This window comes from Dipodomys merriami, unplaced genomic scaffold (assembly GCF_024711535.1).
Source record: "Dipodomys merriami isolate MVZ:Mamm:240054 unplaced genomic scaffold, mDipMer1.0.p SCAF_3, whole genome shotgun sequence".
Lineage (NCBI taxonomy): Eukaryota > Metazoa > Chordata > Mammalia > Rodentia > Heteromyidae > Dipodomys > Dipodomys merriami.
This window is the reverse complement of record NW_027204492.1, coordinates 55689702-55704226: the sequence shown is the minus strand read 5'-3', so window position 1 is coordinate 55704226 and position 14525 is coordinate 55689702. Positions and strand designations below refer to the sequence as shown.

Here is a 14525-nt window from a genome sequence, read left to right as displayed (position 1 = left end):
GGGTTCTCAGTCGGAGGGTCTGGGTGTTGGCAGCTCCCAGTATTGGGGTGGAGTCTGCAGCAAGTCTCCTCTGCGGCACAGGGAGTTCAGGTGCTGAGGAGACTGGGTGGACCTTTGTTCAGCGGGCTGGAGTGGGCAGTGGCAGCCGTCCTGGTCTGCAGAGGAGGCAGTAGGCAGCCCTGTGGGTGGCTGCCTGCGGCTGCCAGCCATGTCAGTGGTAGTGCCTGCAGCAGCATGATACTGAAGTGGCTTTGATAGCCTGGGGGTCTGTGCACTGTGGTGGCAGGGAAGGAACAGGACCCAGCAGATCACCCAGTCAACAGGGCAGTCGGCCCATGGAGTGAGGGATTGGTTGGGGCTGTGGTTTCTTGGAAGCCATGTGTGGGGTTGGCAGGGGTCCATCGGGATCCCACCTGCGCTGCAAGCTTGGGCTGACTTTGGGGGCTTACCCGGTGGTGCCGATTTCTGGCAGTTGTAATGGGGGGGATTTCTAGATTAGCTTTTTGTCTGTAGCTGCGGGGCGGGGGAGGGGGGAAGCGAGTTGGAGCGGCGGCGGGGGGGGGGGGGATGTAGAAGGGGGGGCTGTTGGCCAACTGGAAGGTCTTCACCAGACTCCCTCCTAACTTTCCACGGGTCTGGTGTTGAGCACTTTCTTCAGATTTTGGGTGCTCCTCTGCGTCAAGTCTGCAGAAGTCCCTCATGGTGTGCAGTGCCCACCAATTTTAAACTTTAAAAATTGTCTTTTAGGGGCTGGGAAGATAGCTCAGTGGTAGAATGCTTGCCTTGCATGTTTGAGGCTCCAGGTTCGATTACTCAGCACCACATCTCAATTTTTTATTAGATGAAATTGCTACTTGGATAGAAATACATACATAACTTGATGATCATAGTAGATTTATAGATGTACTTTATATAAGGAAAATCAAAATTAAGATACAGATAATCAGAAGGTTTTGCACTCTTAATAAACGTTATTAAAGGAATTCTGTCTGTGTGTGTGTGTGTGTGTGTGTGTGAGAGAGAGAGAGAGAGAGAGAGAGAGAGAGAGAGAGAGAGAGATACAGACAGAGAGACAGACAGACAGATTGGGGACTGAAATGAGAGTCTGGTGCATGCTTACTTTTCCTATTACAATGCACTCCCCACCCTAGAGTGCTATCTTTACAAATTTGGCTTTTTTGTTTAATAAAATTCAGTCATGAATTGCTTGTCTCTTGTACAACAAACGAAAAATAGCAGCATTAAAACTCCATTAGTGAGATTGGGCTCCAGTCGTTCATGCCTGTTCTGAGGATCACGGTTTGAAGCCAGCCCAACCAGAAAAGTCTGTGAGACTTTTATCTACGTTTAACTACTAAAAAGACAGAAGTAGACCTGTGGCTAATGTAGTAGAGTTCTAGGCTTGAGGGAAAGAAGCTCAGGGACAGCACCTATGCCCTGAATTCAGTCCTCAGGACTGGTACACATATACACACACACACACAAGCAAAAACAACAAAAATTTCCTTCAGTTGTCTTCAGAAGACTCATAAATACATTGTGTTTAAAGTGTTGCCACATTGAGTAATAAATAAGCAATTATTTTAACATAGTTAAAAATTGTTTGGAAGACTTCCTGCTTCCCCTAACCTGGCCAACTGTTCCCACTGGAAAATCTGGAACTTCAGCAGTTACTGAGAAAGCCATCTTATTACATCAAACTTCACATTGAATAATCTGCTATTTGTGTATGGAATATGTTTGGTGTGATCAAGTTGGGCTATTTAAGCTTATTTGAGACACATTGGTGCCCAGCATGTTGTATCTGAAAAAGTGTCATGCTCCCTGGTGTTAAATAACCCATTCAGATTAAACACAAACTAATAAAAATGATTGGCCTAATTCTCTTAACTATTCAGCTGCTAAAATCCTAAACTCTTTAGTCCTCTCTTATTATTTTTATTAAATGTAACTCTGAATTTTATTTGTTGCTTTGGTTCATGTTTTGCACATAAGTTGTATCAGCTGTATGGGCCAGTGAACCTAGTGAAGCTAGTTAGAATGATACCGGTATTAAACATACTACCCATTTTTTTTCTTCTGGAATCTGGTTCATAATTGAGTGGTGGGAGTTTGGCTTTGTGCTTTACTCTTTGTGCTGCTTGGTTTAGTCATTGTTAGCTGTTACACAGTGACTCCTCAGACTAATTCTTCCTAATAACCCCTTTCTGTTGACTCAGTTCCTGACCATCCTTTTCCTTGTTTTCATTTTGGGGACTAGGTTTGGTGGTTGGACAACGATTTTACTGGTGCTTAATCTCTCAATAGTTTTAAAGGTTTGTTAATGGATATTAAGTGTTCTCAACACACAGTAATAAAGTATTTAAGACATACAGAAGTTGCCCTGGTTTTTAAAATAATTTCACATGTATTCCATAAATGCAAGTAATGATTGTCACTTAAATAAAAAATACTACAAGCAAAAGAGAGAAAAAACACTTACTTAAAGGAGCAAAAGATATTTCTAGAAACTACCTGAAAGAACCAGAAGTTGCTGAGTACTATGGCACACTTCAGTAAAGCCTATAATCCCAGATACAGAGAAAATGGCAATAGCAGGTTCATGTCTGAAGGCCAGCTAAGGCAACAAAAGTGAGGAAGATCTCTTTAAAAACAACAGCTATTTTGGTGTACCAGGTATATAACTCCAGCTGCATTGGAGGCTGAGGTACAAGGCTTGTGTTCCAAGCTTCTTCAGGGGCCAAAGCAATACCCCACAAGAAAAATAAATGCTTGTTTTTATTTTCTAGGAAACTGGAATTCAATTCAGAATTATCTTTTCAGTGTTTTCTCTGTTTGCCTCTAGTAGATTTAAAGTTTCAAGTCTTTTTAAGTTTTTGATGCATTTGGAGGTTATTTTTGTACAGAGTGAGAAAGGGGAATCAACTTTTAGTCTTCTGCATGGAGATCATTTGTTGAACAATGTGTCTTTTCTCTACTGTATGGTTTTGGCACCTTTGTTGAAAATTAAATAGCTGTAATTGTGTGGATTCACTTTGGGATTGACTATTCTGTTTCATTGGTCTTCTGTTCTGGTATGTTTGGGAGCTTGTATCATGTGCATTCTGTTACTGTGGCTCTATAGAATAATGTGTGTCCATCACTGCAATTTTTCCAGCATTGCTTTTGGTTGATATTCAGGCTTGCTTTTGCTCTTCTGTGTCTTTTATGATTCCATATGAGGTTTTGGAATAATGTTGGTATTTCTGTGAACAATCATTGTGGGTCCTTGATGAATATTGTATCTGTAGGTTGATTTTTGGCAGGATAGTCCTTTTCAAAATGCTGATTCTGCAATTCCAAAAGCATAAGATGTTTTTCTAATATTTCTGTGTCTTCAGTGTGTGTGTGTGTGTGTGTGTGTGTGTGTGTGTGTGTGTGTGTGTGTGTGTGTGTGTGTGTGTGTGTGTGTGTGTGTGCGCGCGCGCGCGCGCGCCATTCATCAGACTGGAACTCAGGGATTGAGTGCTGCCTCTGAGGTTTTTGCTTAAGGCTTGCTTTCTACTTACTCAATTCATAGCTCACAGAGTTTTTCTGCCTGAGCTGGCTTCAAACCATGATCCTCATATTCCATTCTGAGTACTTAAGATTACGTATGAGCCACCAGTACCTGTCTAATCTTCAGTTTTTCTCTTCAAGGTTTTATAGTTTAATTGTAGAGAGCTTTTGGCTCCTTGATGCAGTTCGGGTCAGTCCAACTAGAATAAGCTGAGTGCCCTGTTACCCAAGAATTGATCAAGTGTTGTTCATATATACTATGAAATATTGTACAGTCAATTAGAAAAGTGAAATTATGTCATTTGCAGGAAAGTTGATGAAACTGAAGATCATCAGGTGAGTAAGATAAATCAAACTCAAAGAGTCAAATGGCACAAATATTTTCTATCTGTGGAAGCTAAATGTAAAGAAAGATTTTTCAGGGATATATACGTAAATTCATGTATATATGTATGTATACACACATGTCACTTTTTGCATAGTTGCATTGTATTTCAGTATTATTTACCCTCTGTGTCTTGTTCTTGTCTCCCTTCCTCTCATCTTCCTAAACAGTCCTATAGTTAGGGTCATGTTCTGGTGTGTGTGTGTGTGTGTGTGTGTGTGTGTGTGTGTGTGTGTGTGTGTGTGTGTGTGTGTGTGTGTGTGTGTGTGTGTGTGTGTGTGTGTGTGTACATATAATAAAAATACATTTGAAAAACATTAAACACAACCGAATTTTCAACAGAAAATATAAATTTCCTAACAGGCAAACACAAGGACAAACATGCAAATGAACATTATTTTAAGTTTGGTTCATAATTCTACTTTTAAGTGTAAAGTCAGTCATTATCAAAACTATAAAAAAGGATTATAAATGCATACAATATGTATATATATGTAATTTTAAGTGCAAAACAGAGGAGCTTAGTTATAAAAGAATAATTTTCTATGTAATTGAAATTATTAGTAGAGTACATTTTATAACTTTTGTCTAGTATATTTAATTTCTTAGCAGCTGCAAATAACTTATCTAGAAAATATTCAATAAAGAAAATAAGCAGGGAATTAAAATAATTAAGCAAACAAGGAAGCCAGTAATGGATAAATGAAGGGAACATCTGTAAGAAATTCAGAAAATAAATTTTTAAATCTTGCCAATAGTAATTCCTTTAGAGGAATATGTATTAAACTTCAATAAAGAATCATTTATTGACCTAAGATTCTTAGAAAACAATTTGAACTATATTATCTAAAATAAACTCCCTTTAAGCATTTATATAATTTGGTGATAAATGATGGGAGAATACAGTATTTCCAAATAGTAACCAACAGAATAGCAGTAACTATAATTAATCAAATAAAATATATTTTAAGTAAAAACATCAATGACAAAGGAAAAGGCAAATATGCTTGTAAATAAGTCAATTAATAAATAATAAAGAATAACTGTAAACAAATGTGTACTTAACACAAATGCTCTTAAATATATGAGAAAACCATTAACAGATTAAATAGAGAATTAGGTGGTTTTGCAATGATATTATATTTTAATGCACCAATATAAATAATGTATAAAATAATCAGGTTTAAGATCAGTAAGGAAACAAAGCACTTAGATTGTACCGTACATGAGGTACTCCTAACACATAAAATACATTCAGGCAATCTTGTCAATAAAATGAAGGACATGAAAGTTCTACAACTAATAATATAGTCAATGACAATTAGATTAGGAACATGACAAGAATGCCTAATTTGCCCACTTCCTGTCAGGTCCTCCCACCACCTGCCTGGAAGTCCTTCCTAGAGTAATTAGGCAAATAAGTAAGTAAAGTTATCCAATTGGAGAAGAAAAATCATGGCCTTATATTGACAAAAGCAAAGATATCATAAAAAACTTAATAAACTAATAAAATCAAGTTGTAAGATATAAAAACAACATACAGTATTAAGTTGTATCATCATTATTTACCAAAAACATCAATTAATAAGGAAGTTATTTGTTCCTTTATAGCTGCATCAAAAATACCTAGAAATAAATCTAATCAGAAGGCTAGTGGGGGGCCATATTAGAAATGCAAATCAGAACTAGAATTCTATATCAAACAAATGCATTATGTTACCTTTTTGTCATTTTAAAGCCAACCAAAAAGAAAATATTTTTGAGGATGTGAATAAATTTAAACCAACTAAGAAGTTGGTGGGAACAAAAGACTGTGTAGCCCTTATGAAAATCAACCTGTATGATGAAACAGTTATTCTGAGTTTATGTTCCAAAGAACTGAAAGCAAAGATTTGAACAGAGATATGTAAAGCCATGATCATAGCACCATTATTCACAGTAGCTGAAATATGGAAACAGTCCAAAGCCCCAATCATGGATTAATGGATAAACACAATGTGATCTGCACAATGGAATACTAGTCATTCTTACCATGGCAGGAGATTAGGATGCATGCTGCAATGGAGATGAACTCTGACACCATTATGCCACTTGAAGCAAGGCAATCACAAAAAGAAGTACATTCATGTTAGTTTTACTACTTATATGAAGTACTTAGAATAGTCAAATTTAAAGAGGCAGACACTGCACTTGGATTTTCAAGGGGCTAGAGGAAAGGAAAATGGGTTGTTTAATGGTTGCAGGATTTCCGTTTTGCATATTGAAAGATCTGTTACATAATGATGTGCATATAACTTTACTGAACTTGAAAATATTTATAATACTTTATGATGTATATTTTACCACATTTTAGATAGAAAGAGTGGTGAAAAATAGTGTGAAAGTCATGCTAGGAGAGAGTCTTGGGCCATTGCTAGCTTTGAGGCATTGAACTTCTGGAAGCGTGGAAAGTCATGAATGCAGATTCTCCTCTGTAGTCCTCTGAAAGAAAGGCAGCTTTGGCAATAGCTTTATTTTAGGCCCAACTGAGAAACCATTTCAACTTTCTTCCTTCATGACTGAAAGAGAATAAACTTGAGATATTTAAGTCATACCTCCAAGGGGAAAATATTAAACATAAAACTATTGTCTACCCATACAGGTACAAGATATATAGTGAAAGGGATTAAAAGCAAAAATTTAAATAGGTATTTATACATCAATGTTTACATTGTTATAATTTCCTACTCATAGTATTAAAATATTGAAAGAACCTCAGTGCCCACATACACATTCAATTCATTATACTTATACAGTGAACTACTAATCATAAAGAAAAATAAAATTTTGATAGGGGTAACATTCTGCACAGGCTTTGAAAACACAATATGAAATATACCAATCACAAATTAAAGATACTGTGTGATTCCACTTATGTAAGATGTGTGTGTGTGTGTGTGTGTGTGTGTGTGTGTGTGTGTGTGTGTGTATTATGGCATATTCATTCTTTCCCCAGTAAAGCTTGGGGATGAGTATATGCTGAGTAAATTTTATATCAGTGCAAGATTTTGGTTATGAAATATGCAAAGTATTTCTCTTGTTGCAAAAAATGTGAATGTATTTAATTTATTTAAGACATGTGAGGCAGGAAAAGATGACAATGATGATGATGAGTGCAAATGGCAAGTTTGGGGTGGAAATTACAGAGAGATATAATTGAATGGGTATACGTTATAATATAGAAATGTTCAAGGGATAATCAAAAGAATTAGGAGAAAGTAGCACAAATTCTTTGTATGAGGCAGAGGATTTAAACTGAGGTCTTCTGTGTCAAAGTGAGAACTTTGTATTTAACCTGAGAAAAATTCTGTAGTATTGTATAGTTTGACAAAGGTAGTTATCGATTTATGTTTTACTTAAAACAATCTAGCAGTATCTCATAAGATGTTTTAGAGGATACAAAATTATAGGCTAGAAATCTATGAAAGACACTAGTTTTTGTTTTAACCAAATTAGACTGAAGGGAAGTCAAGAAAATACAATTATGTTCTGATTGAAACATGCCAAATATATTCCTTTTTTAAGATATGCCCCCAATGTTAACTGTGCGTACATATGATGACAACTAAGATCATTAGCCACTGCATGTTTGGCACATTCAATGTGGAATAAACCACTACTAAACCAGAAGAAATACAGTATCATGACTTAGTTGCAGTCTGAATATTTTCAGTCATACTGCTAATGGATTTTTCCACAACAATTAAACAATGCAGCTGAAAGAAGACATGAAGCAATTGTTGGACTGTTTGTACTAGAAAAAATAAACTTAAACTTTTGAGCAAGAAAATGATTCTAGAACTGGGTAGCATTCTGAACCAGAATGGAAATCACAATGGAAACCAACTTTGATTCAGAATACTGCTTCTTGCAACATAGCAAGTTATATTTTATACTGAGAAAAAGGAAATGGTATACAGAGATTATGTAATTAGTGTACTTTATTATTTGCCTTTCTTGGAGATAATCCAATAGCCTTTGTTCTGAGATTCACTGAAGATTTGGCTGCTATGACTGGTGGAGACTCAGATGCTTTGTTACAAGGGTCTACTCTTGTTAGTTTATGATTTGTTTGACTGTCAACTAGTATTCAGTGTACCATGTGTAGAGGCCACTTTGGGCCAAACTTTCAAGTATGGCAATGGGTTAAAGACAGTTTTAACTCATTAACACTAGAATCCTAATTATTGTTAAAAATATTGTGACTGAATTTCACAAAGGTTCTTTTAAAGTCTAAGATTACTTACAGGTCAATCATTTATTTCAGTCACACAGAGCGAGTAGTGTTATCAATAGGATAAACTGGAATAGAGGAAATTAAAAGCTCTATTAGCTAATATTTGGCAAGTGGTTCCTAGAAAGTAACAAAATATTTAAGTGTATTTACCAATCTATTTAAGCTTTGAAACATATGCCTGCTTGTGTATCTATTTAAATTCTACCATTGTTTGCTATTGAAAATGCATGTGAACAGCTTTTATTATAAATTCATTAGTCATCCCATTTGCTTTTACACTATGATTAAAGAAATTGAGGTATGTTCATTTCTTCATGAGACTGACATACTGCAAAAAAAGCTATATATACAGTCTAGAAATTCTGTGTGTGTGTGTGTGTGTGTGTGTGTGTGTGTGTGTGTGTGTGTGTGTGTGTGTGTGTGTGTGTGTGTGTGTGTGTGTATGCCAGTCCTGGGGCTTGAAATCAGAGCTTGGGTGCTGTCTCTTAGCTTCTTGTGCTTAAGGCTAGAGCTCTACTATTGGAGCCACAGCTCTACATCTAGCTTTTTGATGATTAATTGGAGATAACACTCTCACAGACTTTCCTGCCTGTGCTGACTGAACCATGATCCTCAGATTAGCCTCCTGAGTAGCTACAATTACAGGCATGAGCCAACAGCACCTGACTCATGTCTAGAAATTATTCAAGAAATGTTTCTAATGTGTTATGAGTACTTGATGGAAAATATTAGGACATAATAATGTGTATAAATTATTTTGAGTCTTGTGTAAAGTTTCCATTCCTAATGACATAATTGTGATAGCCATAAGAATCAAAGGAAAAAAGTGATTGATAATTTGATAATTATTTTTATGTATATATCAGTTGTTAGTATGGGGAAGTACACCTAGTTAAGGTTTGTTTCTCAATATAAATGTTAATCATGACTTTTTATCTTAACAGAAGGTTGGGAAGAAACCACTGAGAAATATTTAAGATTAGAGAGAAAACTAATTTTATTTTGATTTATCGTGTATGTGGAATTTGATATGATTCAATTTGATAAATGAGTATATTCTAGAACAAAAATGAAGTGTTTCAAAAATGATTTGATGAACCTTATTGTCATTCTCACTTCACTTTCAGATATTATAGCCAGTATACTGAAGAAATGACTGACCAATCTGAGGAGAACTTCTATGCAGTGAATCATGCAAAGCAAACTATCCAGAAAATGGAGAACTACATGAAAGAGAAACAACTGTGTGACGTGTTCTTAGTTGCTGGGCACCTACGAATCCCAGCTCATCGGTAAGTATCTTTACGCAGACAGGACAGAAGAAAGAAGAGGTATGACTGAGGGAAGATTGCTACATTGAGTATGAATTAGAACATTGGGGAAATGCATTTTTTCTTTTCCTCCATTGAGAGAACATGAGCCTGTATGATATATTTTTCCATACAGCATTTAGAAGAACCAAACTTTGAAGAGATTGATGAATAGGAAAAAAATAGGACAAACTCATACAGGAAAATCAGTTTAGTAATTTTAACTTTCTAACTTCACTACTCATGAATTGTAAACTTTTCATACATAAAATGGACTGAGAAATTAGACAGGTTTGCTGAATGCATTTTATGGTTTTGCTGCTAATGCCTATGAACTATTTCTCTTTCTAGGCTGGTTCTCAGTTCAGTGTCTGATTATTTTGCTGCAATGTTTACTAATGATCTGCTTGAAGCCAAACAGGAAGAGGTCAGGATGGAAGGAATAGATCCAAATGCACTGAATTCCTTGGTGCAATATGCTTACACAGGTGAGTCCTTGAGATGAGATGTATTAACTCAGAATAGCCCTATATAACATGTTGTTATTTCCATATCACAGAGGAGAAAATTGAAGGATAGATAAGCTAAATAACTTTCCCTAGGTAATAGTATTTAAATTCAGTATCATAAAATAACAAGTAATTTAAAAAGTGAGAGCAGAGAAGTATTTTAACTCAAAAATAGATGAGCATGCCTATTGAGCAGGGAAGATACACTTTTTTGTCTCTATTAGCTTACATTAGTTATACAGGGATAATTTCCTTGCTACCTTCCCACACATGTTTATAATGTATTCCAACTAATCTCACACCCTATTTTACATTCCTTATCTCCCTTCAGGGTGTCCACATTCTTGGTTGTACAAAAGAGACTGGAGGGAAGAACTTCTGATTAGACAGTTGAGATTTATTTGGCGTCTTTCCTATTTACTAAAAGTACAAAAGTAATTGGATTATCCTGTACAAAAATGTACTTTGATTTTCCATAATCAATATATCATTTTAAGTTCTCCTACTGTTTAAATAGATTTATTTAATTATGTATCATTTTTCTTGTAGAAAGTTAGAACATACCTCCTGAGTTTCTGCAGGATTATTTTCCAACATTTTTGCCTGCATTTTCCTTAAAATAGTTTCGAAAAACTCTTTTTCCCTTATAGTTTTCCACTATTGAGTGCGTTTTTGTGATTAAAAAATAGTGTTGCTAAAATAAACACCAGGAAACTCATACGTGCAAGAGGGGAAGAGGGTAGATGAATGAAGAGGAGAAGAGGAGGTGGATAATGCAGTCAAGAATTCAGTGTTTATACTACAAAATTAAGAAAAATAAGGGAAGGGGTAGGTCAGGCTGTATGGTTCAGAATCTTGAAAGGGGCGACACTAATTAAGCTGCATTGTATTCATAAACTTTTGTTAAATGGCAACTGCTTTGTATGACTACTTAAAGATAATAAAAATTAAATTTAAAAATAGTGTTGTTACAAAATTCCTAATATATAGTGAACATCTCTATCATTCAGAGGCACTATTGTATTTATGTTTACATGCATCCAATGAAATCTCAATTGATAAATTGATTTCAACAACTATCTCTTTGAAATTAAACAAATATAGAAGTTCTTCAAAAATCAAGCAAATTTGAAAAAGTGAACCCATTTGAATATTGTTTATAATGTATAGCTTGTAACTGAGCAACACACCTCTACGTATATACCTTAAAGATGTGAAAACCATTCCCACTCCAAAATAAGTACAGCACTATGTAAACCAGCATTTCTACTACTATTACTACTACTACTACTACTACTACTACTACTACTACTACTACTACTAATACATAGAATTAATCAAAATTTGAGGAATAGATGCATTAACTTTAGTAAATAGGTATAATAGGAAATTAGTAGACAGTGCTAATGAGAGAAATACTGTTAGGTGCTATGAGATAAGTTACTTCTGACATCACCATACTAGTGGAAAGAAGCCTGTCACAAAAGGTACTCAATGAATTTCCAGAATAAGGAAAGTCAGAGACATAGGGGGTAGATCAGTAGCTGTAGGTATGCAGGGGATATTGAGAATGACTGTTAACTGATATAGTTTACACTTCTCAGGAGATACTGATTGGTAGGGTTGTCTTTCCAAAACCTGTGGCAAGGAACTACATAAAACAATGCAGATAGACCACACTCCTTTACAACACATTTCACATATTAAACAATGTAGAGAAACCATAACAGTATCTACGACTACACTTTCCTTATAGTTGGGCAACTATATAGGATCTATATTAATGTATTTTAGAAGAAAAAATAAAACATTTTTAGGGCATTGGGACTTGAAGTCTTTTGTGGTTGCTAGATAGGCACTCTACCACTTGGACTACACCCTAAAACCAGAAAAAAACAGTTTATAGTTTATATAAGCCATTTGAAATATTATCTATAGCTTGGCTAAAACAGTACAATGTAAGAGTATCTTAGAAAGTAATCTATAATATTTTCAATAATCATCCATAATGCTTGTTCTAAAAATTATGTATACATATGATATATATCATTATAAAGGAAATATTATTTTAATCACGTTAAAAACCATTCTAGTTATTTTGAAAGAGAGCCTGATTTTTATCTTAAAACAGTTATAAAAATAAGTCTTTATCAGTGCTACTTTTGTGACACTTTCTCCCTTTTGAGACAGTGCCAGAAGTCAGTTCCCAACATTGTATTTGGCAAAGACATCCTCCCTAGAAAATAAATATAGTATTAATTTTCATTTAGTCAGAAAGACATTTATGAACAGAAATAGTTCACTACTCTTCCTATATACTGGGACATAATACTACTTCAGTTATAATATAAACAATCTTTTCTAGATTTATTTCAGTATCATTGACAACTAAAATTTTGCTTATTTCATAGTGATATTACTGTATGCTCTCTTGAGTGACCAATGCAAGGTTTAAATACAATCATAAGATGATAAATAAGTTGCTCTTCTTTGTACAGATACTATTCACTGTTCATTTGTTATAGTTGCATTTAGTACTGTAGTGAGGCTCCCTTCAGCCATTTTTATTAGTAAGCACAAGATTTCAGCCTCAAAACATATTCTCATAGTAGCTCCTATCACTAAATACCTAAAGTGAGAAATAGAATAATTACCCCAGCTAGCATATCTATGTCTATATTGAATGTTTTGTCATGCTATACTTTTCCCAATTGTCTAGGTGTCCTGCAATTGAAAAAAGATACTGTTGAAAATTTGCTGGCTGCAGCTTGTCTTCTGCAGCTGACTCAGGTCATTGAAGTTTGCTCCAATTTCCTCATAAAGCAACTCCATCCCTCAAACTGCTTAGGCATGCGGTCATTTGGAGATGCCCAGGGCTGTAACAGGCTCCTGAATGTGGCACATAAGTACACTATGGTAAGACTGCTTCAAATTGACAAAGTAGTAATGTATTAAATATTGTGATAAAATTAAATTAGGAAGCAACATAGACAAGTAATTTATAGATGTTTTGCACATAATATTTCACATGAATTTATTTGTCTTGCTGATCTATAGTACAGAAAGTTTTTGTTTTTGATGGTACATAAGGTTTTAAATTCATGGCCTTAGGCTTCCTAAGTTTTACTCCCCCAGACCTTTTTGCATGAGTTATGTTTTATATAGGTTCTCCTTGTTTTTTTGTTTGCTTGTTTTTTGTTTTTTGTTTTCGTTTTTTGCTTAGGCCAGCCTTCACTGTGATCCTCTGATTGATAAATTGAGATTCTTATTGATTGAGATTGGGTTGGCCTCAAAGCATGGTTCTTCTGATTTCCCCCCTACTGAAAATCTGGGATTACAGATATGAATCAATATATCTGACAAGTTTTTTACTCAGGACACCAAACACATTTATCTAGATCTCAAAACTTGAAAAACTGAAAAGACTACTCCAAACTAACAAGAGAAAGAAAAATTTACAAGAGAAAGAAAAATAGTACTTCTCTGATATTTTTCATAATTAGAAATGTAGCTTATAAAATTGTACAAATGATTTCTAATAAAATATCAATTACATACAAGTGAGCATGTAAAATTTTTAGATAGAGATCACAAAGATAAATATTTTTCTAGAGTCTGTATCAGATTTAGAATTTTTAAATCTGTAAAATTTGAGTGCTAGAAATTTTTTCTTTAACTCTTTTTCCTTCTTTCTGCTGACCTCAGGAGATTAGTCAAATTTTGAGATTTCAAACGTGTTTTTAAAATGGCAATATCAATATCAATATCACTCATTTAAGAAAAATGCTAATATTCATGAATCAATACTAACTAGAAGAGCTTAAGAGTACTAAAATTAGTAACTAAAACAATTTTCTTGAGTGGACTGTTTGTCTTAGTATTTGCAGTTTTAACAAATTTTCAGTTCAGTCTCTTTTTTTGTGCCAGACTTGAGACTTGAACTCACGGCCTGGGCCCTGTCCCTGAGCTTTTTTGCTCAAGGCTAGCATTCTACCACTTCTGGTGGTAAACTGGGATAACAGTCTCATAGACCTTTTTTTTTTTTTTTTTTTTGCCAGGACTGTCTTTGAACTGTGATCAATAGATTGCAATACCCTTCTCAATAGCTAGGATTACAGGTATGAGCCACTTGTGCCCAGCTTGCAGTTTCATCTTTTAACTAAATTAGTTTTTAATTCTACTTGTAATTGTAATGAATTAAGTGAACATGTCAGTCAAGGGGCTGTCATGAAACCTAGACTGTAGAAGACATAAGGAACCTGAACAGAGGTTTTCCTTTAATTTTTTTTTTCCCTGCTTATGTGGTGCTGAGGAATCGAACCCAGGGCCTCATGCATGCAAGGCGAGTGCTCTACAACTGAGCCAGCTTCTCAGCCCCTTCTTTAATTTTTTAAACATGTAAAATAGTAAATGAAAAAAAAAGATTAATTTCAATGTGAAATCTAATTGAATGATTTTCTTTTCAGATAAGTAAATTGTTTTCATTGTTTAAGAATAAAGAATAAGTT

At 34.9% G+C, this 14525-nt stretch overlaps 1 protein-coding gene across 2 annotated transcripts in view; it reads left to right on the top strand.

Annotated features, from left to right (window-relative positions):
- Nucleotides 1–14525, top strand: part of Klhl4 (kelch like family member 4) — a 65563-nt gene that overhangs the window by 17901 nt on the left and 33137 nt on the right. For both annotated transcript variants that reach the window (XM_070040106.1, XM_070040107.1), the window contains exons 2-4: nucleotides 9326–9490; nucleotides 9860–9996; nucleotides 12737–12933. In XM_070040106.1, the coding sequence (XP_069896207.1) occupies nucleotides 9326–9490; nucleotides 9860–9996; nucleotides 12737–12933 (499 nt within the window). The remainder of the gene's footprint in view (nucleotides 1–9325; nucleotides 9491–9859; nucleotides 9997–12736; nucleotides 12934–14525) is intronic.